We start from the raw sequence: 23,370 nt of genomic DNA, 5'->3' as shown, positions 1-23,370 counted from the left end.
ATATATAGTAGTTATACACCTCCCCTCCTAGCTCTATCTCTATACTGCAGCTGTCATCTCTATGGGATCAGGATATATAGTAGTTATACACCTCCCCTCCAGCTCCATCTGTATACTGCTGCTATCTCTATGTGATCAGGATATATAGTAGTTATACACCTCCCCTCCAGCTCTATCTGTATATTGCGGCTATCTCTATGGGATCAGGATATATTATAGTTATACACCTCCCCTCCTAGCTCTATCTGTATACTGCAGCTGTCATCTCTATGGGATCAGGATATATAGTAGTTATACACCTCCCCTGAGACTGTTCACGCATTTAATTTCTTCTGTTTTTGTTGTCATTTTCTAAATCTGTCCTTTTTTACTGTGATTTTGGAAAATGCTATGCTCAAAACATAGCCTAAAGACTTCAAATATTCATAAAACAACTCAGTTATGATTATAGGTCAAATTACTTTCACCCCAAGGCAATATTTCTCTAAAAAACACACTTTGAATATGAAAACACATCAAAACTGCACATAATGGGGGAGATTTATCAAAACCTGTGTAGAGGAAGAGTGGTGCAGTTGCCCCTAGCAACCAATCAGATTGCCTCTTTCTTTTTCAAAGAGGCCTGTGAAAAATGAAAGAAGCGATCTGATTGGTTGCTAGTAGAGATGAGCAAACTTACAGTAAATTCGATTCGTCACAAACTTCTCGGCTCGGCAGTTGATAACTTATCCTGCATAAATTAGTTCAGCTTTCAGGTGCTCCCGTGGGCTGGAAAAGGTGGATACAGTCCTAGGAGACTCTTTCCTAGGACTGTATCCACCTTTTGCAGCCCACCGGAGCACCTGAAAGCTGAACTAATTTATGCAGGATAAGTCATCAACTGCCGAGCCGAGAAGTTATTGACGAATCGAATTTACTGTAAGTTCGCTCATCTCTAGTTGCTAGGGGCAACTGCACCACTTTTCCTCTACACAGGTTTTGATAAATCTCTCCGAATGTGAACTGACCCCAAACCATTTCTGAGTCTAATCTGTTCACCTGGATGATCTCCAGCAACTGCAGCCTATTTAGTTGACCAGGCGCAGTGATGAGACTCCACCCCCTCTCTCTCTGCAAAGCCTGAGGATTTATGGGAAATGTAGGAAGCATTGCAGAACAACTTCAGGGGTTTATTTACATCCAAAATGTAGCCTACCCCATACCTCCACATCAGCTTAAACAGGTAAGCGCAAGGCATGAACAAGACATACACAAAACCTCTGTCTCGAATAATAGCCTATGCTGCACTATATAAGCAAAACAAATCGCTAAGAGCGTCTCTCACTCTGGAGGACTTGTTCTGTCCGGTATTACACAGACAAAGCCTTTGATGTGAATGGACACTGTGTAATGCCTAATTTCTCCTGTAGGGGTGCTGCAGGGAAACTGTACACTTAAAGCACCAGGTTTCCCCACAGATAACAGCTGATCACTGTGGGTCCACGTTATCTTTGTGATCTGTTTATTGTCAAGGGATCATTCTAATATGTAGAGACTGTCAGGAGACATGAACGACATAAAAAAAATGGTGGCTACTGTTCATTGGCCCTCATTAAAGGGGTACTCAACTGGCGCCAGAAAGTTGAACAGATCTGTAAATTACTTCTATTTAAAAATATTAATCCTTCCAGTACTTATCAGCTGCTGTATGCTCCACAGGAAGTTCTTTTCTTTTTGAATTTCTTTTCTGTCTGTCTGACCACAGTGCTCTCTGCTGACATGTCAGGAACTGTCCAGAGTAGGAGCAAATCCCCATAGCAAACCTATGCTGCTCTGGACAGTTCCTGACATGGACAGGGGTGTCAACAGAGAGCACTGTGGACAGACAGAAAGGAAATTCAAAAATAAAATAACTTCCTGTGGAGCATACAGCAGCTGATAAGTACTGGAAGGATTAAGATTTTTAAATAGAAGTCATTTACCAATCTGTTTAACTTTCTGGCACCAGTTAATTAAAAAAAATGCTTTCCAGTGGAGTACCCCTTTAATATACATAGGGTTTAGCCGAGGCTCTCCATCTTTCCCACTCACTTCATATTTGTCTGGTATTATACATATATATATATATATATATATATATATATATATATATATACACACACAGGAAGCACAGGCAATAAAACTAAGCATTTACCAAGTAGAGTCCCGGAAAGGTTGACCGGCAATATGACAGCAACAGAAAGGACGCTGGCGACGACCAAGAAGAATATGATGTGACGCTGGAAGGAAAGGTAGTGAAGAGCGTCTTCTCCACATCGCTCGTAGATGTCTTCATCACTAAGATGGAGAAGACGTAACAATAAGCATTATCACTCTACGTCAGTATTTCCCAACCAGTGTGCCTCCAGCTGTGGCAAAACTACAACTCCCAGCATGTATTCTTGATAGGCCTATTGCCACCCTTCCCAAGAGCAATAGGTGAGGCAGAAATAAAGGATTGTCCACAACCGCTGTTAACTGAAAACTTGCAGGAACTTTTACTGAAGAATTTCTGTACATGTAGTAATAATAACAGTCCAGATAACAGTCTCTATAGATATAGCTGAGCAGCGATTGACAGTCGGTTGGGATCAGATAAGCTCAATTTAGCTTCTTAGCGATTTTGTAGCATAGATCCGCTGGATTTAAGGGTGCGTTTAAGTCCAGTGATCTTGCGGGGAGTAGCGGGGAATTGCTTAGTCTATTCGCTATGTTAGAGGCCGAGGCCACAAGGCTTTGGCCTAGTAAATCATCTTGTAAGCTGCGGAGGTCCTACCTCTTCCAGAATCAGCAACCCAAGAGAGCGACCAAGATGGCGCAGCTCCCTTATATGGGAAGGGGCCGGCCGTTTTGGATTGATCCATAACAAGTGTCACTCACCGTTACATTGCATTGTGGGTGAACACGTCATGAGAACCTCCAAAGGTCCTGTAGCAAAACCATAGAGTTCGAAACTAATCACGTGACCCGAAGGTCCTGCTACGCTTGAATAGGTAGGAAATTGAATATATACATATCTATACTTATATTTATAAGAACTTCTATACAGTTATAGACTAACTGAGGGGTGACAAGGGGATAACTATAGGAGAGGGACCCCGACGTTCCTAGGGACTCTGGCTATGGGGACCTCTACAAAGGTAACGTATGAAATACGGTACCGGGACACCACATCTAGATGCAGCGTTTTGCCAATTCCTGGGCCGTGTCACTTCTGGTGAAGTGATCGCAGCCATTTCTTGGAAATTAGAGGTACTGCGCATGCGCGAGCAAACAAACCTGTCCCTTCTCAGGTCCAGAAAAGTTATAGGCCGACATTTATCAATCTGATCAAAAACGAAACTGGATAGTGTTGCCCATAGCAACCAATTACAGCTCAGCTTTCACTTTACCTGAGGTGGTTAAGATATGAAAGAGGAACTGTGTTTGGTTGCTAGGGGCAACACCAGACAATTTTGGTTTAGGCAGATTGATAAATCTGGGCCATAGACCTTACAGAGGCATTCTGACATATTGAGAGTTGGTCTTTCCTTAAAGGGGTACTCCGCTGCACCCATCTTATTCCCTAACCCCGCGATCTCCGGGCCGGCAGCTGCGGCGTCCAGAACACGGAAGCTTGTATCTGCTTTGTGGTGCCTTGTGGGGACGTATGTATGGCAATTGGGGTGTTGCTGTGAGGTATAGCACGGTTATAATTAACTCTTGTTAGTCGTGACGCCAGGGTGAGGGTTAAATGCTGTATGGCTTTGCCTATCGCCACCCTTCCCAAGAGCGATAGGTAGATGCAGAATTAAGTATTGTCCACAACCAGAGCTTTGCTGAAAACTTGCGTAAACTTTACTGAAGATTTTCTGTAACATGCGAATACAGGAACGGTCTTTGTACAGAGTCTATGAACAGCTTGGCTGAGATTGACCATTGGTTGGGACTTGAGTAAGTTCCTCAGCTTGTAGGGATTTAGTATGCACAGCTCCGCTGGATTTAGGGTTATGTTTAGGTCCAGGGTCCTTGCCGATATTAGTGGGGAAATTTAGAAGAACTCACTGTGTAATTCAGCCGAGGCCGCAAGGCTTTGGCCTAGTAATTGTCGTTGAAAGTTGCGGAGGTCCTACCTCATTCAGTGACAGCAACCCAAGAGAGAGAATAATGGCCACAGCTCCTTTATATGGGCAGGGGCTGGCCGTTTTAGGATTGGTCCACACCATCTGTCAATCAACTTTACAAGGCATTGTGGGTATCACATGTCCCATGAACCTCCAAAGGTCCCCCTTAACTACCATAGAGACTAGAGCATCGTCACGTGACCCGCAGGTCCTGCGACGCTAGCGCAAGGTAAGTACACTTTATTTATACATTTATCTGAATAATATATTAACTATTTAAGGGGTGACTAGGGGAGGACTAGACCTGAGGACCCCATGGTTCCAAGGAACTCTGACTTTGGGGACCCCTACCAAGGTACGGTATGTAATACGGTACCGGGACACCACATCTGCGTTTGTGATATCACGCCACGCCCCCTCAATTCAAGTCTATGGGAGGTAGTGTGACGGCTAGTACAGAGCCGTCACGCCTCCTCCCATAGACTTGAATGGAGGGGGAGTGGCGGCCTTCATTGACAGTCATCCGGCACGGATCAGAGTTTGCTCCATGCCCCGAATGACAGGGGTGCCAGCCTGGAGATCGCGGGGGTCCCCAGTGGCGGGACCCTCGCGATCTAACATCTTATCTCCTATCCTTAGGATCGGAGGTAAGATGTGTGCAGTGGAGTAACCCTTTAAAGGGGTTATCTAGTTTCGGAAAATGTATCCCCCACGATCTTCTGCAAGCGCTCTGGCTCTCCTCGTGCATGGAGTGGGGGTTGGCACGCGTCCTCCATGCATCTCTATGGAAGAGCCGAAGCGCTGTACTTGTGTATCTCCGGTTCTCCCACAGAGAAGCATGGAGGGCTTTGTGTGGTGGTCAACATAGCTTTGTGCATAGAGAGAGCCGGGGTGCCTGGCAGGAGATCCCAGTGGTCGGACCCCCACGCAAACTGACACTTATCACCTATCCTTTGGATAGGGGATAAAATTTCCTAAACTGGAGAACTCCTTTAAAGTGTACCCGTCAGATCCAACAAAAAAAACATTTTTTTTAATATAACACTCAGTACCTAATCCTGACCATGTGCATCTAATTTTTATGTGTCTAGCACCTTTATTTATTTTTTATTACACTTTTAATTTAGCTCACTAATCTGAATTACTCTCAAAGGGAGGGGCGTGGCCTCACTGTGCAGGTCTCCGCCCCTCCCTCAGTATGCTGTCTGCTCACATCTCCCCTAGCATTAGCAAAATTACAACTCCCAGCTTGTCCTCACTGACAGTAGCGGCACACAAGCTGACCATGGGAGGATTTTTCCTCCAGTTCTGAGCCCTGTGCTCAAAAATGTCAATCAAGGAAGTGTGTCCATGACATAGGTGATGACTCATGGACACAGCAGGACTAGTATGTGTCCAAGCAGGCAGGGGGGCAGTTGTTTGACTGGATTTTTCAGTATGAAATACTAAAAATTTTCTAATGAAAGCAATTGCAAAACCTATTGGTCATACATGCTTTGCAACATATCAAACGTTTTTGTATCTGACAGTGCCCATTTAAGGACAATATTATACACAGACCCCCGTAATTGTACACAGACCCCCAAAGGTGAGCAAAAGCAAAAAAAAGTGGCCCTTCTGATGAGCAGAATGGTTCTGCCACCAATTTCTTTCACGTCCGAGGTCTATCATTTTTCCTGGACCTGAGCAGGGTTGGGGGTGCATGCACGCGCATGCGCAGTACCTTTCATTTCTGAGAAACAGCAATGACCGCATCCAGCAATGACTGCACCCCTTAAATTCCTTGTGAACTTACTGCATCTGAAATGCTGATGATATCCAGGAGCAAAATCCCTGCAAGAAAATAAAAATTTAGTTAATAAAATGCATTAACATGAAAGGATCGAAGAGAATCTGTCACAATGAAAAACATCCATGAAGTGCGATAATGCATGATAGTTACAGTGACACAGATTCCAACTTCCAAGTACCGTATATGCTCGAGTATAAGCCGACCCGAATATAAGCCGAGGCCCCTAATTTCACCCCAAAAACCCAGGAAAAGTTATTGACTCGACTATAAGCCTAGGGTGGGAAATACATCATCCCCCCATGTCATCATCCCCCTCTGTTATCATCCAGACCCCCGTCATTAACACCCCCGTCATCATCACCCTGTCATCATCCCCCCCGTCATCATCCAGACCCCCGTCATCATCACCCTGTCATTTTCACCGTCATCATCCACCCTTGTCATCATCACCCCCATCATCATCACCCCCCGTCATTAACACCCCCGTCATCATCCCCCCGTCATCATCACCCTGTCATCATCCAGACCCCCGTCATTAACACCCCCGTCATCATCACCCCCGTCATCATCACCCCCGTCATCATCCCCCCCTGTCATCATCCAGACCCCCGTCATCATCCCCCCCCCTTCATCATCACCACCTGTCAATCCCTCCAATCAGTGGTCTTCAACCTGCAGACCTCCAGATGTTGCAAAACTACAACTCCCAGCATGCCCGGACAGCCATAGGCTGTCCGGGCATGCTGGGAGTTGTAGTTTTGAAACATCTGGAGACCCGCAGGTTGAAGTCCACTGCGGCCTTCATCATCATCCAGACCCCCCCTTTAGTTTTCTACTCACCTCCCCTCGGTGGGAAGGAAGGGTGAGCTGGTCCGGGCCATCTATGCTGCAGGGACCGTCCGGTGGGGAGGATTAGTCATTTTGGGCTGTCCATTTTCACCGGGAGGCCCTCTTCTCCGCTCTGGGCTGGCCCCCGCCTAGTGACGTTGCCTTGACGAAGACGCACAGGGACTTTCATGCGCAGGGACGTCCCTGTGCGTCGTCGTCAAGGCAACGTCACTATGCTGGGAGTTGTAGTTTTGCAACATCTGGAGGTCCGCAGGTTGAAGACCACTGATGAAGGGATTGACAAGCGGAGAGTTCACTCGAGTATAAGCCGAGGGGGGCGTTTTCAGCACGAAAAATCAGTGCTGAAAAACTCGGCTTATACTCTAGTATATACGGTATTTATTATCTGTGAAGTCACTTTTGTTACCTAATAATAAATCCCAAAATGCCTGTAATGTGTCTCCTAAGAAGCAGAACAACAGACTTCTGGATGCTTCAATATCACTTGAGGACGTATAAATGTCAAAGCCCCCCCGCCCCCCCATAGGCAGAACAAAATGGCGACCATGTAACACTACGTTTCTAGTGCAGCCTCAGGACTCAATGTGGGTGACATAACGTTGATGTGCTACATACCCGGTCCCTTTCTAGTTCCTCATTGACAGAGGATGATGAGGATAGTCTCCGGTATCTCCGATGTGGAACCCTGCAAAGGTATAAAGCAACATTTAGTCACATTCTACAAAGTTAAAGGGGTTATCCAGGAAAAAACTTTTTTATATATATCAACTGGCTCCAGAAAGTTAAACAGATTTGTAAATGACTTCAATTAAAAAAAAATCTTAATCCTTTCAGTACTTATGAGCTTCTGAAGTTAAGGTTGTTCTTTTCTGTCTAAATCCTCTCTGATGACACGTGTCTCGGGAAACGCCCAGTTTAGAAGAGGTTTGCTATGGGGATTTGCTTCTAAACTGGGCGTTTCCCGAGACAGGTGTCATCAGAGAGCACTTAGACAGAAAAGAACAACCTTAACTTCAGAAGCTCATAAGTACTGAAAGGATTAAGATTTTTTTAATAGAAGTAATTTACAAATCTGTTTAACTTTGTGGAGCCAGTTGATATATATATATATATATATATATATATATATATATATAAAAAAGTTTTTTCCTGGAATACCCCTTTAACCCTACTATAAATTGGGCTATTGACACATGAAAAGGTACATAAACCAATCAACAATATAACCCTTGGGGGTTAGAAAAACACCTTTATATATACACGTGTCAAATAATTAAAATATAACTTTTATTAATGAACCACTAATTATAAAAAAGGTAAGATACACACACTTAAAAGCACAACCTCCAATACCATCGGAATTATGTGTCTCTTCTCGGTGCCACTGGAGGGTTAAAGGGGTACACCACTGGAAAACATTTATTTTATTTTTTTATTTAACTGGTACCAGAAAGTTGAACAGAATTGTAAATTACTTCTATTAAAAAAATCTTATTCCTTCCAGTACTTATCAGCTGCTGTATACTACAGAGGACGTTCTTTTCTTTTTGAATTTCCTTTCCAGTCTGACCACAGTGCTCTCTGCTGACACCTCTGTCCATTTTAGGAACTGTCCAGAGCAGGAACAAATCCCCATAGCAAACCTCTCCTGCTCTGGACAGTTCCTAAAATGGACAGAGGTGTCAGCAGAGAGCACTTGTGGTCAGGCAGAAAGGAAATTCAAAAAGAAAAGTACTTCCTCTGTAGCATACAGCGGCTGATAAGTACTGGAAGGGTTAGGATTTTTTGATAGAAGTAATTTACAAATCTGTTTAACTTTCTGGCACCAGTTGGTTTAAAATAAAGTGTTTTCCGGTGGAGTACCCCTTTTAATACAGATTCATGTATTTAAACTACACGGGTTATATTGTTGATTGATTCTACAAAGTTACAGACCAGACCAAGACAAAACCACCACCTAAAAACCTGCCCAACCTCCAATATAGACAAGGTCCTGTCTATTCTATCAGCAGCACTGATCTACTATAAAGCGGATCTGTCAGCGGGATAGGCTGCCCTATGTACGGGAAACACATCAAAGCTACTCCTAGTAGCCAGAATGCCAAAAAAATGGTCCACAACTCTCACCATAGGGTTGCCACGTGACCGGTATTTTGGCCATCCTGCTGGTATTTTTATATTGAAAATACCAGCAATGCAATAGCCGGTATTTATCCAACCAATCCTCCAACTCCCGGAATGTTGTACCTTATACTAAACCAGTGTTTCCCAACCAGAGCGCCTCCAGCTGTTGCAAAACTACAACTCCCAGCATGCCCGGACAGCCTGCGGCTGTCCGGGCATGCTGGGAGTTGTAGTTTTGCAACAGCTGGAGGCACCCCTGGTTGGTAAACACTGACCTATACTATATACTACTATATAGTCAAACATGCTGGGAGTTGTAGTTTTGCAACAGCTGGAGGCACCCCTGGTTGGGAAGCATTGACCTATACTATATACTACTATATAGTCCAACATGCTGGGAGTTGTAGTTTTGCAACAGCTGGAGGCACCCCTGGTTGGTAAACACTGACCTATACTATACACTACTATATAGTCCAACATGCTGGGAGTTGTAGTTTTGCAACAGCTGGAGGCACCCCTGGTTGGTAAACACTGACCTATACTATACACTACTATATAGTCCAACATGCTGGGAGTTGTAGTTTTGCAACAGCTGGAGGCACCCCTGGTTGGTAAACACTGACCTATACTATACACTACTATATAGTCCAACATGCTGGGAGTTGTAGTTTTGCAACAGCTGGAGGCACCCCTGGTTGGTAAACACTGACCTATACTATACACTACTATATAGTCCAACATGCTGGGAGTTGTAGTTTTTGTTTGGGGCAGCTGCTGAGCCACAGGCTGTATCAGGGCATGCTGGGAGATGTAGTTAGTAACTAACTGCAACTCCTGAATTTAAAGGGGTACTCTGGTGGAAAACTTTTTTTATCAACTGGTGCCAGAAAGTTAAACAGATTTGTAAATGACTTCTATAAAAAAAAAAAATCTTAATCTTATTAGCTGCTGAATACTACAGAGGAAATTATTTTCTTTTTGGAACACAGAGCTCTCTGCTGACATCAAAAGCACAGTGCTCTCTGCTGATATCTCTGTCCATTTTAAGAGCTGTCCAGAGTAGGAGAAAATCCCCATAGAAAACATATACTGCTCTGGACAGTTCCTAAAATGGACAGAGATGTCAGCAGAGAGCACTGTGCTTGTGACGTCAGCAGAGTGCACTGTGTTCCAAAAAGAAAATAATTTCCTCTGTAGTATTCAGCAGCTAATAAGTACTGGACAAATTAATGTTTTTAATAGAAGTAATTTACAAATCTGTTTAACTTTCTGGCACCAGTTAATTTAAAAAAAAAAAAAAAAAAAAATTAGTTTTTTACCGGAGTACCCCTTTAATTAAAAAAAAAAGCGATCAAAAAGTCATATCAAACCACAAATGGTACTGTAAAAAATTACAGATCGGGGGCGCAAAAAATGAGCCCTCAAACAGGCCCATAAAGGAGAAATAAAAAAGTAATAGGGGTATATAAGGGTATATCCTGTGATATTACACATATATATTTAATTATGCAAATTAGCATGGCCGGTAATTATTATTATTATTTTTTTATTTTTTGCAAGAAAGGTGGCAAACCTATATCCCCATGATAGTTGTAATTGTTTCAGCAGGACACTAGAGGGTCCTGACTACACTGAGACAGTCCCATAGCTGTATATACATAGCCAAAGGGTGTCATGGAAGAGGAGGTCATGTGACTGTTAAATCCCAATCAGAACATCGTATGCCAGAGAAGGTGATGCAGCAGTACATCAAGCAGGTGCATGCCCCCGTAAATTGAGATGAATAGGATATACTTCTCAGAGTCATATACAAGAGCCAACCGTCCATAATCCCAGAAATTCTTCCGAATGATGGAGAAAATCAGCAGCAACAACTGAAAGAAAATAAGAGCAAAAAACACAGTCCACAAAGTGCATCATCATTGGGCGCTAAAGCCATAGACATAGGGTGATGGTGGCCGAGAATCTGTTATCAGTCTGAATTTACTCATTGGCATTTAAAGGGGTACTCCACTGGAAAAAAAAATGTATATCAACTGGTGCCAGAAAGTTAAAGGGGTACTCCGGTGGAAAACTTTATTTTTATTTTATTTTTTAAATCAACTGGTGGCAGAAAGTTAAACAGATTTGTAAATTACTTCTATTAAAAAATCTTAATCCTTCCAGTACTTATTAGCTGCTGAATCCTACAGAGGAAATTCTTTTAATTTTGGAACACAGAGCTCTCTGCTGACATCACGAGCACAGTGCTCTCTGCTGACATCTCTGTCCATTTTAAGAACTGCCCAGAGTAGGAGAAAATCCCCATAGCAAACATAGGCTGCTCTGGACAGTTCCTAAAATGGACAGAGATGTCAGCAGAGAGCAGTGTGGTCATGATGTCAGCAGAGAGCTCTGTGTTCCAAAAACAAAATAATTTCCCCTGTAGTGTTCAGCAGCTAATAAGTACTGGAAGGATTAAGATTTTTTAATAGAAGTAATTTACAAATCTGTTTAACTTTCTGCCACCAGTTGATTTAAAAAATAAAATAAAAATAAAGTTTTCCACCGGAGTACCCCTTTAACTTTCTGGCACCAGTTGATATACATTTTTTTTTCCAGTGGAGTACCCCTTTAAATGCCAATGAGTAAATTCAGACTGATAACAGATTCTCGGCCACCATCACCCTATGTCTATGGCTTTAGCGCCCAATGATGATGCACTTTGTGTGCACTTTTTTTTTTTTTAATAGAAGTAATTTACAAATCTGTTTAACTTTCTGCCACCAGTTGATAAAAAAAAATAAAAATTAAGTACCCCTTTAAACAGATTTGAAAATTACTTCTATTGAAAAATCTTAATCCTTCCAATACTTATCAGCTGCTATATGCTCCACAGGAAGTTGTCTTCTTTTTTAATTTCCTTTCTGACTGACCACAGTGCTCTCTGCTGACACCTCTGTCCATTCTAGAAACTGTCCAGAGTAGGAGCAAATCCCCATAGCAAACCTATCCTGCTCTGGACAGTTCCTAAAATGAACAAAGGTGTCAGCAGAGAGCACTGTGGTCAGACAGAAAGGAAATTCAAAAAGAATAGAACTTCCTGTGGAACATACAGCGGCTGAAAAGTACTGGAAGGATTAAGATTTTTAAATAGAAGTAATTTACAAATCTGTTTAACGTTCTGCCAGCAGTTGATTAAAAAAATAAATAAATAAAAATAAAAAAAACATGTTTTCCAGTGGAGTACCCCTTTAACATGTTATAGGGCTGCACGAATAGGGGAAAATGTCATATTGCGATTATGGAGATAAATATTGCAATTTTGATTGATGCAATTGCAATATAATAAACAAATTGTGAAATCCCCCCATTTTATGTTCAATCTATGTTATGTCAACCCCCCCCCCATTTCACGTCTTACTCCCCCATTTCACATCCCCCATATCCTAGACATCATACGGGAAAGGAAAACTGTGCCTAGCTCCTATAGCAGTGGTCTTCAACCTGCGGACTTCCAGATGTTGCAAAACTACAATTCCCAGCATGCCCGGACAGCCAAACACCTATCTTCTTCCTCCAGAGGATCCACACTGATCATGAAAGGTAAATCAAAGCTTCCCTTTTGCAAAACTTCAACTCCCAGCATACCCGGACAGCTAAACACCTATCTTCCTCCTCCTCAGGATCCACACTGATCATGAAAGGTAAATCAAGGCTTCCGTTTTGCAAAACTTCAACTCCCAGCATACCCGGACAGCTAAACACCTATCTTCCTCCTCCTCAGGATCCACACTGATCATGAAAGGTAAATCAAGGCTTCCTTTTTGCAAAACTTCAACTCCCAGCATGCCCGGACAGCCGTTGGCTGTCCGGGCATGCTGGGAGTTGTAGTTTTGCAACATCTGGAGGTCCGCAGGTTGAAGACCACTGTCCTATAGGCTTGCCTGGCCCCATAGGAAATAAGTGAGTCTGGCTGCTACATACACATGGGCACCACTGTCCTGGCACTTCTCTTGCATGCTGTCGTAGCAGAATGGGCACAATGCTATAAGGCTGGTACCCTATTATGGGTAATTCTATTTGGGGGTGGGGGGGATACACTGGGTTGATGTAATTCCCATGAGAACGTGTATCCAAGCACTGTATCTAATTCTAAGGAGTATAATTACCAAGAGGGGTGGGGACGGAATACATAAAGTAGTCATCATCCCGACCACCTACCACAAAGCAGATGACGTCCAGCACCAAGACTGTGGGGATTCCTCCGAACGTCACCCCTTGGAGCACCGTGCTGCCCGTATGGCCGCTGTAGCAATAATTCTGGGAGTCATTGGTACTGTTGCCGGCGCGGCTGTCATCCCAGGACGCGTAGGTGGAGGAGTTACCCCCAAAATGAAAGGGGAAGAGATGGAACATCAGGCCTGATCTGGAAGAGAAGAATGAAGAAGTTGTCAGTACAGAAGGGATGAGACACAGAGGGGACAGTACGAGCCCAGAACAAGACACCCATTGTTATCAGAGATGAGCGAACTTACAGTAAATTCAATTTGTCACGAACTTCTCGGCTCGGCAGTTGATGACTTTTGCTGCATAAATTAGTTCAGCTTTCAGGTGCTCCGATGGGCTGGAAAAGGTGGATACAGTCCTAGGAGACTCTTTCCTAGGACTGAATCCACCTTTTCCAGCCCACCGGAGCACCTGAAGGCTGAACTAATTTACGCAGGAAAATACATCAACTGCCGAGCCGAGAAGTTTGTGACGAATCTAATTTACTGTAAGTTCGCTCATCTCTAATTGTTATCTGCTGCACATCCCTGTCTCCCGTCACTGAGGCGGAAACTTATTATGGAGCGTTATTCTGGTGGAGACGTTAAAAGGGGTACTCCACTGGCCAGCGTTCGGAAGGAAATGTTCCGAAGGCTGTTTTCGCGCTGCGGGGGTCGGTCATGCCCCTTCAATGCGAGTCTATGGGAGGGGGCGTGACGGCCGTCACGCCCCCTCCCATAGACTTGCATTGAGGGAGAGTGGCCGGCCCCCGCAGCGCGAAAGTTGGAATTATTATTTACCGATAATTTGTTTTTCATTCGAGTTCATCATGACAGCCCCACCATGAGATTGACACAGAGAGGTTAAAGGGGTTCTCCGGTGCTTAGACATCTTATCCCCTATCCAAAGGATAGGGGATAAGATGCCTGATCGCGGCAGTCCCGCCGCTGGGGACCCCCGTGATCTTGCACGCGGCACCCCGTTTGTAATCACTCCCGACTGATAGCTATCACGCCCCCTCCCATAGGCTTGCATTGAGGGGCGGAGCGTGAGGTCACAAGGGGGCGGAGGCGTGGCGTCAAACGCCGTCGGCCCTGTGATCGACAGTAATCAGACCCGGAGCGAACACGCTCCGGGGACTGATTACAAACGGGGTGCCGCGTGCAAGATCACGGGGGTCCCCAGCGGCGGGACTCCCGCAATCAGGCATCTTATCCCCTATCCTTTGGATAGGGGATAAGATGTCTAAGCACCGGAGAACCCCTTTCAATAGGCCCCTCCCCATCCACCCCTCAGTGGTTTTAAATGAACTAGAATATAAACAATATTATCCACATTGAAGCGCGGGAATTAAAGGGGTGCTGTCATGATGGACTCATGAAAAACAAATTATCGAGCTCCCCGAGCCGGCTCCAGCGCTCGGAACAGTTTGTTCCAAAAGCAGAGCATCGGAGTGCCCCTTTAAATGCAGAAAGAACTAAATTTAGATCCCATGGGGGAGTCAAGTTAGATATCTTAGGTTTTAATCTAGAAATAGCAGATAAAAATCTTTTTATCCAGTTATGTCCAGCTAGAGAGGTATCAAAAGTAGCATCCCAAAGCTGCCGTCTGAACTTTTAAAAGGTACTGATAGAAAGACCTTTTTCAAACCCTTCTTGGAGAAAGTCTAGTATTCTAGGGATGTCTGGGTTCAGAATGTCCAGGGGGAAGGACCACAAAATGAAATACATTTCTTCCAATAGAAGAAGCAGAACCTTTTTTTTTTACTTTTTAACAATGTACTAACCACTTTACTAGAAAGTCCCTTCTTTAGTAGGATCTGCCTTTCAAGAGCCATGCTGTTAATTGTAGGGTTCCTAGGCCTTGATAACATAGAGGTCCCTATGTCAGAAGATTCTTCACCTGAGGAAGCCGGATCGGATCTGTTACAGAAAGAAGATTTAGGAGACTGAACCAACCTCTCTTGGGCCACCAAGGGGCTATGAAGATGACACAAACTTTCTCCAATTGAGCCTTTTGGAGCGCTTTCAGGATGAGAGGCAGAGGAGGTAAAGCATAAGCAAGAGAGAAGTCCCAAACTTGTTGAAGGGCATCTACTGCAAGAGGTTTCTCTCTCGGATTGAGAAAGAAGTAGTTCTGTACTTTGCAGTTTTTCTTGCAGGAAAAGAGATCTATTTCCGGATTCCCCCAATCTCTCACCAGTGACTGAAAGACTTTGGAATTTAGTTCCCATTCTCCTGGATCCACTTGGTTCCGGCTTAGGAAGTCTGCTTCCTGATTTTCTACACCCCTCAGGAGTACGGCTGTAAAGGAAAGAACTTTTTCCTCTGCCCATGTGAAAATTTTTGAGGAGAGATCTCTTAGAGGGGAATGTCTCGTTCCCCCTTGATGGTTGAGAAAGGCCACTGTGGTTATATTGTCAGAATATACCGTCACATGATGTTTTTTTAAGAGATGTTCTGAAGCTCTTAATGCCATTAAAACGACCTTCAATTCCCAAAAGTTGGAGGAGTGACATTGGATTTTCTGGGACCAGGAACCTTGAAGACGAAGGTGTTCGACGTGAGCACTCAAACCAAAAAGAGTCGCGTCTGTTGTTACCGTAACAGCAGGAGAGAGGATCCAAAGAATTCCCATAGAGAGATTCTTTTACTTCAGCCACCAAGCTAAGGAGGCTTTTACCTGGTATCTGTAATCTCTTCTCTAGGGACAGTTAAGATCTGTCCCACACTTGCAAGATTAGGGATTGAAGGGGTCTCGAACGGCTTTGAGCACAAGGTACTGCGGGTACACAGGATGCCATTGATCCCAAGACATGGCTGTTCTTATAGGACAAGATTTTCTCCGTTATTTTCAGCTGGAGGGAGAGAATCTTGTCTTCTGGATGAAAGGTCTTTTGTGTCTCCGAGTTTAGGATCATGCTCAGACTTCTTCTTCCTTACTGGAATTAAGTCCGACTTCTGCCAGTTTATGATCCAGCCGAGGTTTTGAAGACAAGACAAAGTTAGAAGAAGGTGCTGATGAAGCATTTCCTTTGACTGGGCAATAATTAGTAGGTCATCCAGGTAAGGAATTATTAAAGGAGTACTCCGATGCACCAACCAAAACATGCCACAATGTAGCCCTTGAACGTACCTTTTAAACGACCCCTCTTTCATCTAAAATGGCCCAGCCGTTATTGTGTTATTGCTGCCCCAAGTTTCCGTTACTTCCGGGTTCTCTTCTTTCCACGCTCTGTAAAAAACTACTTCTCCCAGCATGCCCGCTCCTGATTTCCGCCCAGCTCCTGCCCTACCCCTGTAGCTCCCCTGCTCGGCCCCCTGCCTAAATTATAATATTGCACGCCCCCTCCTCTCCCACTTATTTCCCTATCCCCGCCTCACAGAATACGTCCTACTCACATGGTCGCCGAGCTCCAATGAGATTTCGGCCGCCGCTGCGTGCGCACGCTCAGCTCTGCGAATATATGAATAGATTACTGAGATGGGGAGTGGCCGACTCGGGACTGGGAGGCCGGAAGAGCCCGCAGTGACTCATGGGAGCGATGAGTCACCGGGCGAAGATGGCGGCGGTGCTTAAGAAGCAGCGGTCGAGCGTCATGGAATGAAGAAAAAGGAGCCAGCTTCCGGTCGGAGAAGAAATGCGTGAGAAGACCAGGAAAAGAGCCATAAGGATAAGGTAAGTAATTTACAATGTTATATAACTTTGTTTTAGGCTTAGTTTGCCCTTAAAAAAACGAGCATAGGAGTACTCCTTTAAAATTCCTTTTTGTCTCAGGTGAGCAATCACCTCTACCATAACTTCCGTTAATATCCATGGGGCAGAGGATATTCCGAAAGGAAGAGCCTGAAATTGAAGGGTAGAGTGATTGTATTGAATTGTAAACCTGAGATATTTTTGGCGAGAGGGATGAATTGGTAGGTGGAAGTAGGCATCATTTAGATCGATGGTGCACATCCAGGAGTCTCGTTGTATCAGAGGTATGGCTGTCCTCAGGGTCTCCATTTTGAACCTTTTGTATGAAATAAACTTGTTTAGATTTTTTAGATTTATAATTGTTCTGAAGGTACCGTTTGGCTTGGGCACCAAAAATAGATGGGAGTAGAGACCCAGACCCTGTTCCAAGATGGGGATGGGAATAACAGCTCCTAGACACGTTTAAGGTGTCTGATGCGAGATTTGTAAAACAAAATCTTGGAGGAGGAAGGCTGATAAACTCTATTCTGTATCTCCGAAATATGGAATTTAGAATGAAGGGATTTTTTGTGATCTGAGACCACTGGTGACTGAATAGAGGCTGCCTTCCTCCCACAAGATTGTCATTGTTTTCAAAATTGGGATTGAGGATAATGGGGGAGATTTATCAAAACCTGTGCAGAGGAAGAGTGGTGCAGTTGCCCATAGCAACCAATCAGGTTGCATCTTTCATTTTCCACAGGCCTCTTTAGAGGCCTGTGGAAAATGAAAGAAGCAATCTGATTGGTTGCTATGGGCAACTGCACCATTCTTCCTCTGCACAGGTTTTGATAAATCTCCCCCAATGTCTCTGCTTTTCCCTCCTTTGGGATAGCTCCAGCGACCTCCTTTTCCTTTTCATTTATATTCTTTGTTCCTATTAAAGGAACAAAAAAATGTTTTTGTTGTTTAGGTTTTTTCTGGATGGGGAAATCTTTTTTCCTGTCAGCCGCCTGTTTTTTCAAGGACCGAGCCGAACACAAGATTACCCTGGAAGGGGATGGCAAAAGTTTAACCCTAGAGGTAGAGTCACCTTGCCAGTTTTTAATCCATAGGGCCCTTCTGTCAGAGTTAGATAAGGCGATGGCTTTTGCTGCAAATCTAACCGATTCTGCTGATACATCCACCAAAACATTGGGATGGAAGATAAAATACTTTCCCTAGATGTTTTGTTGAGCAAATGGCTCTCTAACTCCTCTAACCCAATGAATAGAGACCTGGCTACAGTAATAGCGACAATATTGGGATTGATTAAAGCCGATCAGGCTTCCCAGGATCTTTTTAGAAGACCATCCATTTTGCGGTCTAAGGTGTCATTAAAGGAGTAGTCCAGTGGTGACCCAGTGGTGAACAACTTATCCCCTATCCTAAGGATAGGGGATAAGTTTGAGATCGCGGGGGTCCGACCGCTGGGGCCCCCTGCAATCTCCTGTACGGAGCCCCGACAGCCCGCGGGAAGGGGGCGTGTAGACACGCCCCCTCAATACAACTCTATGGCAGAGCCGAAGCGCTGCCTTCGGCAATCTCCGGCTCTGCCATAGAGATGTATTGAGGGGGCGTGTCGGCCGCCGCTTCGTGCGGGGGACGAAACCCGCTATCTGGCTGGAGAGCCTGGCCCCAGTACAGAGAGATCGCAGGGGGCCCCAGTGGTCGGACCCCCCGCGATCTCAAACTTATCCCCTATCCTTAGAATAGGGGATACGTTTTTCACCACTGGACTACCCCTTTAAGCTGAGCCGCATCCTCAAATGGAAGCGCAGTACTTTTAACAACTTTAGAAAGTTGCGCATCCATTTTTGGAGGCTCACTTCACTGATTTACTTCATTGGGGTCAAAAGGGAAACAGTTGCGAAATTCTTTAGGGATCTGCAAGCGCCTCTCCGGAACCTGCCACTCATCTGTAATAAGCGTTTTTAATGCTATCATGAACCGAAAAAACGTTAGTTTTTTGAGGTTTTAGACCGACAAACATTCTGTCCTGGACAGACGTAAGATCTAGAGATAAGATATCTGTATCCCTCTTAGGAGGAGAGTCTTGAATTTCACCGTCTTCTTCAGAGTAATAAGACCGGAATTTAAATCTTCATTAGAATCAGAGTCTGAGTCCAAAACAATAGCAGTTTTTTGCTTTTTTTGGTGGAGGAGGTTCAGCCACAGTAATGGGAGCTGAGGTACTAAGCAGTGCAGTAGCTATGACAGACTGTACTTGTTGATTTATAAGTAAACGAAGCTCATCCATACAACGGAGATTCTTGGAAAACTATTTTGCCAGTGCAGGTTTTACAAAGGGGTTTAGGATGGGTATCCGATAGTATAACTGGACGAATTCCAAATTTTTTGGACTTAGATTCCTTAGAAGTCTCTTTAGAGGATTATCTTTCTTTTGATTTCTTCAGGGCCTACTTGTCTCCCTAAGTGGGAAAAGGAATACCCATAAGAATCAAAACTATATGCTACTTCAGTCTGGTGTCCCGGTACCGTATTACATACAGTCCCCTATTAGGGCTCCCCAAAGTCTAAGTCCCTAAGAATTGTGGGGTCCTCAGATAGTTAATATATTGCACAGGTAAATGTAAATAAATGTATATAAAAAGTGTACTTTCCTTGCGCTAGCATCACAGGACCTGCGGGTCATGTGACGATGTCTCTATGGTAGTTAAAAAGGACCTTTGGAGGTTCATAGAACATGTGATTCCCACAATGCCTTGTAAATCTGATTGACAGATGGCGTGGACCAATCCTAAAACGGCTCAGCCCCTGGCCATATAAGGGAGCTGTGGCCATTATTCTCTCTCTCGGGTTGCTGTCACTGAATGAGGTAGGACCTCCGCAACTTTCAACGACAATTACTAGGCCAAAGCCTTGCGGCCTCGGCTGAATTACACAGTGAGTTCTTCTAAATTCCCTGCAATTATTGGCAAGGACCCTGGACCTAAACATAACCCTAAATCCAGCGGATCTGTGCATACGAAATCCCTACAAGCTAAAGAACTTACTAAAAGTCCCAACCAACAGTCAATCTCAGCCAAGCTGTTCATAGACTCTGTTTCAAAGACTGTTCTTATGTTAGCATGTTACAGAAAATCTTCAGTAAAGTTTACGCAAGTTTTCAGCGAAGCTCTAGTTGTGGACAATACTTTATTCTGCAAACACCTATCGCTCTTGGGAAGGGTGGCGATAGGCCATACAGCATTTAACCCCCACCCTGGCGTCATGACTGACAAGGGTTAATAGCACCCTTTATAACCTGCACAGCAACATCCCGACCACCATTCACACCCACAAGGCACCACATCAGAAAGTAGAATATAAGGGGAAAAAAAGCAGCATAGTGCAAAGCAACACCGATGCCGTGTGCTCCAGATGAGCAGAGTGGAGGCAGCGGACGCATCCATGCTTCAGAGGGATGCAGGATAGAACAGAGTAGCAATTTATACCCCTCCGTTCAAATTTGGCGCTCCTCCACGTTTCCCCAGCGTTCCGGTGGATGGCGCCATCTTGAGGGAGCGACTTCCGGTCCCCAGCCAATCCCAGAGCACGCTCGCGTCCGTGTGCGCATGTGACGTCACACACGCACGCCGCAACGTCAGACGTACGCGCCCCAGCAGCATGGAGCCCAGAACAGCCAGGGAGCTCCAAGGAGATCCGAGACCGGCCTGTACAGGACTCCTGCCGCATAAACCCGGACAAGCGCTGTGGAGGAAAGGATCAGGAGGCAGCAACCCTAAGGAGGCACGACCCGGTGCAGCACAGGGGAGGGAGACGCCACCATGACCGAAACCCCCGCTGCCTGGCAGCCCCATCCGGAGCAGAAACCAGCCCACCAGAGGTAAGAACCTCACCTCTCCGTGTATGCTCCTAGGAACAGAAAACACTGGAGGGGTGGATGGGGAGGGGACGATTTTACCTCTCTGTGTTTCCTGTTCCTATTAGGGCTACAAGGGACAATCTCATGGTGGTGCTGTCATGATGATCAAATGAAAAACAGCATTTGGAACATTTATGTCCGAAAGCTGGCCAGTGGAGTACCCCTTTAAGAACCTCCCTACATCACATGACAGAGGAAGAAGCAGATTCACGTGCCATGTTCTATTAACGACAATGTAGTAATAATGAGCAGCTGATACCAGTCGTATTACTCTACTGAACTATTAAAAGCTTCGCTCCATCACATGTTGCCTGATACCAGTCGTATTACTCTACTGAACTATTAAAAGCTTCGCTCCATCACATGTTGCATTACAAAGGTATTCTCCCCACAATGCATTGTTCCAGCAGAGCATTTCTCTGTAATGCGGAACCATGTAAAGGCACCACATAACAAATGGAGAACCTACAATCCTGTAATACAGAAGTGTTCTATGTGTAATAGGATCCACACCTTTAAGGCATATCTAGGAGAGTACCTCTCATGAGGTTAAATTAAATGTTATAATCCCCCCAGGTCACTGCCCCATCATGATAAACCACCCCCTGCCTTTATTTTTTATTATTTTTTAGTTTTCTACCTTGATATTGCTCTGTATTTTCTGCTCAGTCTCACAGATTCACAGACTGGGAAGGGGCGTTCTCCAGCAGGTGTGACATCATCTGAAGCCATACAGGGGAGAACTTCCTCCCTCACTCTGCTACACACAACCCAGAGCAGTTCAATGTGAGATGATCTATGATTGGCTAAGGCTGCACACACCCCTCTCTCCCCCCCCCCCCACCTCTCAGCATTCCAGACTGCATTTCCTATTTTTGGACTTCTGCCAGGCCAGCAGGAGTCCAAAGTCTGTGCAAGAGATGGGGGGGGGGGGACAATTGTGCTCTGTACAAGTAGGGAGACACCTAGTGGCAGCTTTATTAAACACAAATAAAACATAGAAAACATTTTTTTTAATTTAGCATAAGGAGTGCAATAGCAAAAAGTAGTTGTAATGAGAGTGCCCATTTAAGAGAGCAGTGCTTTGCTCTTAAAGGGGTACTCCAGAGTGTTTTCAAATCAACTGGTGCCTGAATGCTATACAGATTTGTAAAAGACTTCTATATAAAAATCTTAATCCTTCCAGTACTTATCATCTGCTGTATGCTCCAAAGGAAGTTGTGTAGTTCTCTATAGTCTGACAACAGTGCTCTCTGCTACCACTTCTGTCCGTGTCAGAAACTGACTAGAACAGTAGAGGTTTTCTATGGGGATTTGCTCCTGCTCTGGACAGTTCCTGACACGAGCAGAGGTGTCAGCAGAGAGCACTGTGGTCATACTGGAAAGAACTACACAATGTCCTCTGGTGCATACAGCAGCTGATAAGTACTTGAAGGGTTAAGATTAATAAAGAGAAGTAATTTACAAATCTGTATAAAACTTTCTGGCACCAGTTAATTAAAACAGTTTTTTTTCCATCCGGAGCACTCCTTTAAAGGAGTAATATAATATTAGAGAACATGTGGCTTTTTCAAAAGCACCACTCCTTACTATGGTTTGTATCTGGTATTGAAATTGAACCTGCAGTGTCACTGTCATTTAGAAAACTTTTGACATGTCAAAGTCTAAGTGTTCAGACCCCGACCAGTCTGTAGATTTCATTGGAAGAGAAGCACGGTGGCGCCCTTCACTCCCTGGCTGACCACTATCTTTAGTAAACAGGCTTTATTTAGAAGCATATGAAGCCCATCCTGTGCAGCTTGACAGTGATTCCAGCCAATCAGGGAGTGAAGTACACTACTGCATGCTTCTCCTGGCAATATCTAGAGATTGGACAGGGTCTGAACACTATGACCCCGAGAGATCAAAACATTTGCCATGTCTTTCTGAAATGTCAAAAGTTTTCGAAATGACAGGGACACTTTAAATGGAGCTGAGCTGCAATTTCAGGCACAGCCTATGGACAGTGGTGGTGCTGTTTGTATTAAAAAAAAATATTTTAATCTTTAAGAGGCAGAGATGCCTTTAGTATCCATGAAGCAATAAAGGTCACCCATGTACACACTCACATTTTTCTTCCTGTTGCACTAATCTTTACACATGTTATGTGATTTTGACACCACAGGTTTCTTCCCCTTTATCACCAGCTTCAAACATTTCTGAAGGTGCCAGAAAACACATTATAAATAAAAAGTATAAAAAAGTCACAATTTTTTCCCTGATAACGTAAGTCAGTGTTTCCCAACTAGGGTGCCTCCATAAGTTGCAATACTATAACTCCCAGCATGCCTGGACAGCCAAAGGCTGTGCAAACTCTGCTATGAAGAGCCATCTCTATAATGTCATATCCATGTGGTTATGTCACACAATCAGTAAAACTTTTTGTTGGCCCTTGAATGACCAACTATTTGGTAGACTATGCAGGTTTTTCTCATTCATTTATCTAGCAATAAAAAAATTTAAAAAAATAATCGCAACCAAGTGGCACCGACATGGGTTCTAAAGTTGCCCCTACATATGCCAGTATATATTTGCGGTAATACTGGAGGAGTTGTACACCTTTGTGTCCCAGCACTGTGGTGACGATACATAGA

The 23,370-nt window shown here is 44.4% G+C and overlaps 1 protein-coding gene across 4 annotated transcripts in view; it reads right to left on the bottom strand.

Moving 5' to 3' along the window:
• TMEM63A (transmembrane protein 63A) overlaps window positions 1-23,370 on the bottom strand; it is an 88,231-nt gene that overhangs the window by 34,607 nt on the left and 30,254 nt on the right. For 2 of the 4 annotated variants that reach the window (XR_008891732.1, XM_056568511.1), the window contains exons 2-6: window positions 13,090-13,294; window positions 10,681-10,760; window positions 7,378-7,447; window positions 5,917-5,954; window positions 2,174-2,316 (exon numbers count right to left, since the gene is read on the bottom strand). Coding sequence is in view for 3 of the 4 variants with exons in the window: in XM_056568511.1 (XP_056424486.1) it covers window positions 2,174-2,316; window positions 5,917-5,954; window positions 7,378-7,447; window positions 10,681-10,760; window positions 13,090-13,284 (526 nt within the window). In the remaining variant the exon portion in view is untranslated. Of the gene's footprint in view, window positions 1-2,173; window positions 2,317-3,528; window positions 3,655-5,916; window positions 5,955-7,377; window positions 7,448-10,680; window positions 10,761-13,089; window positions 13,295-22,845; window positions 22,944-23,370 lie in introns of those variants that run through there. The other 2 variants (XM_056568512.1, XM_056568513.1) reach the window with 2 other exon arrangements.

The sequence above is a fragment of the Hyla sarda genome, chromosome 3 (genome assembly GCF_029499605.1).
Source record: "Hyla sarda isolate aHylSar1 chromosome 3, aHylSar1.hap1, whole genome shotgun sequence".
NCBI lineage: Eukaryota > Metazoa > Chordata > Amphibia > Anura > Hylidae > Hyla > Hyla sarda.
This window is presented reverse-complemented; position numbering and strand designations above follow the sequence as displayed.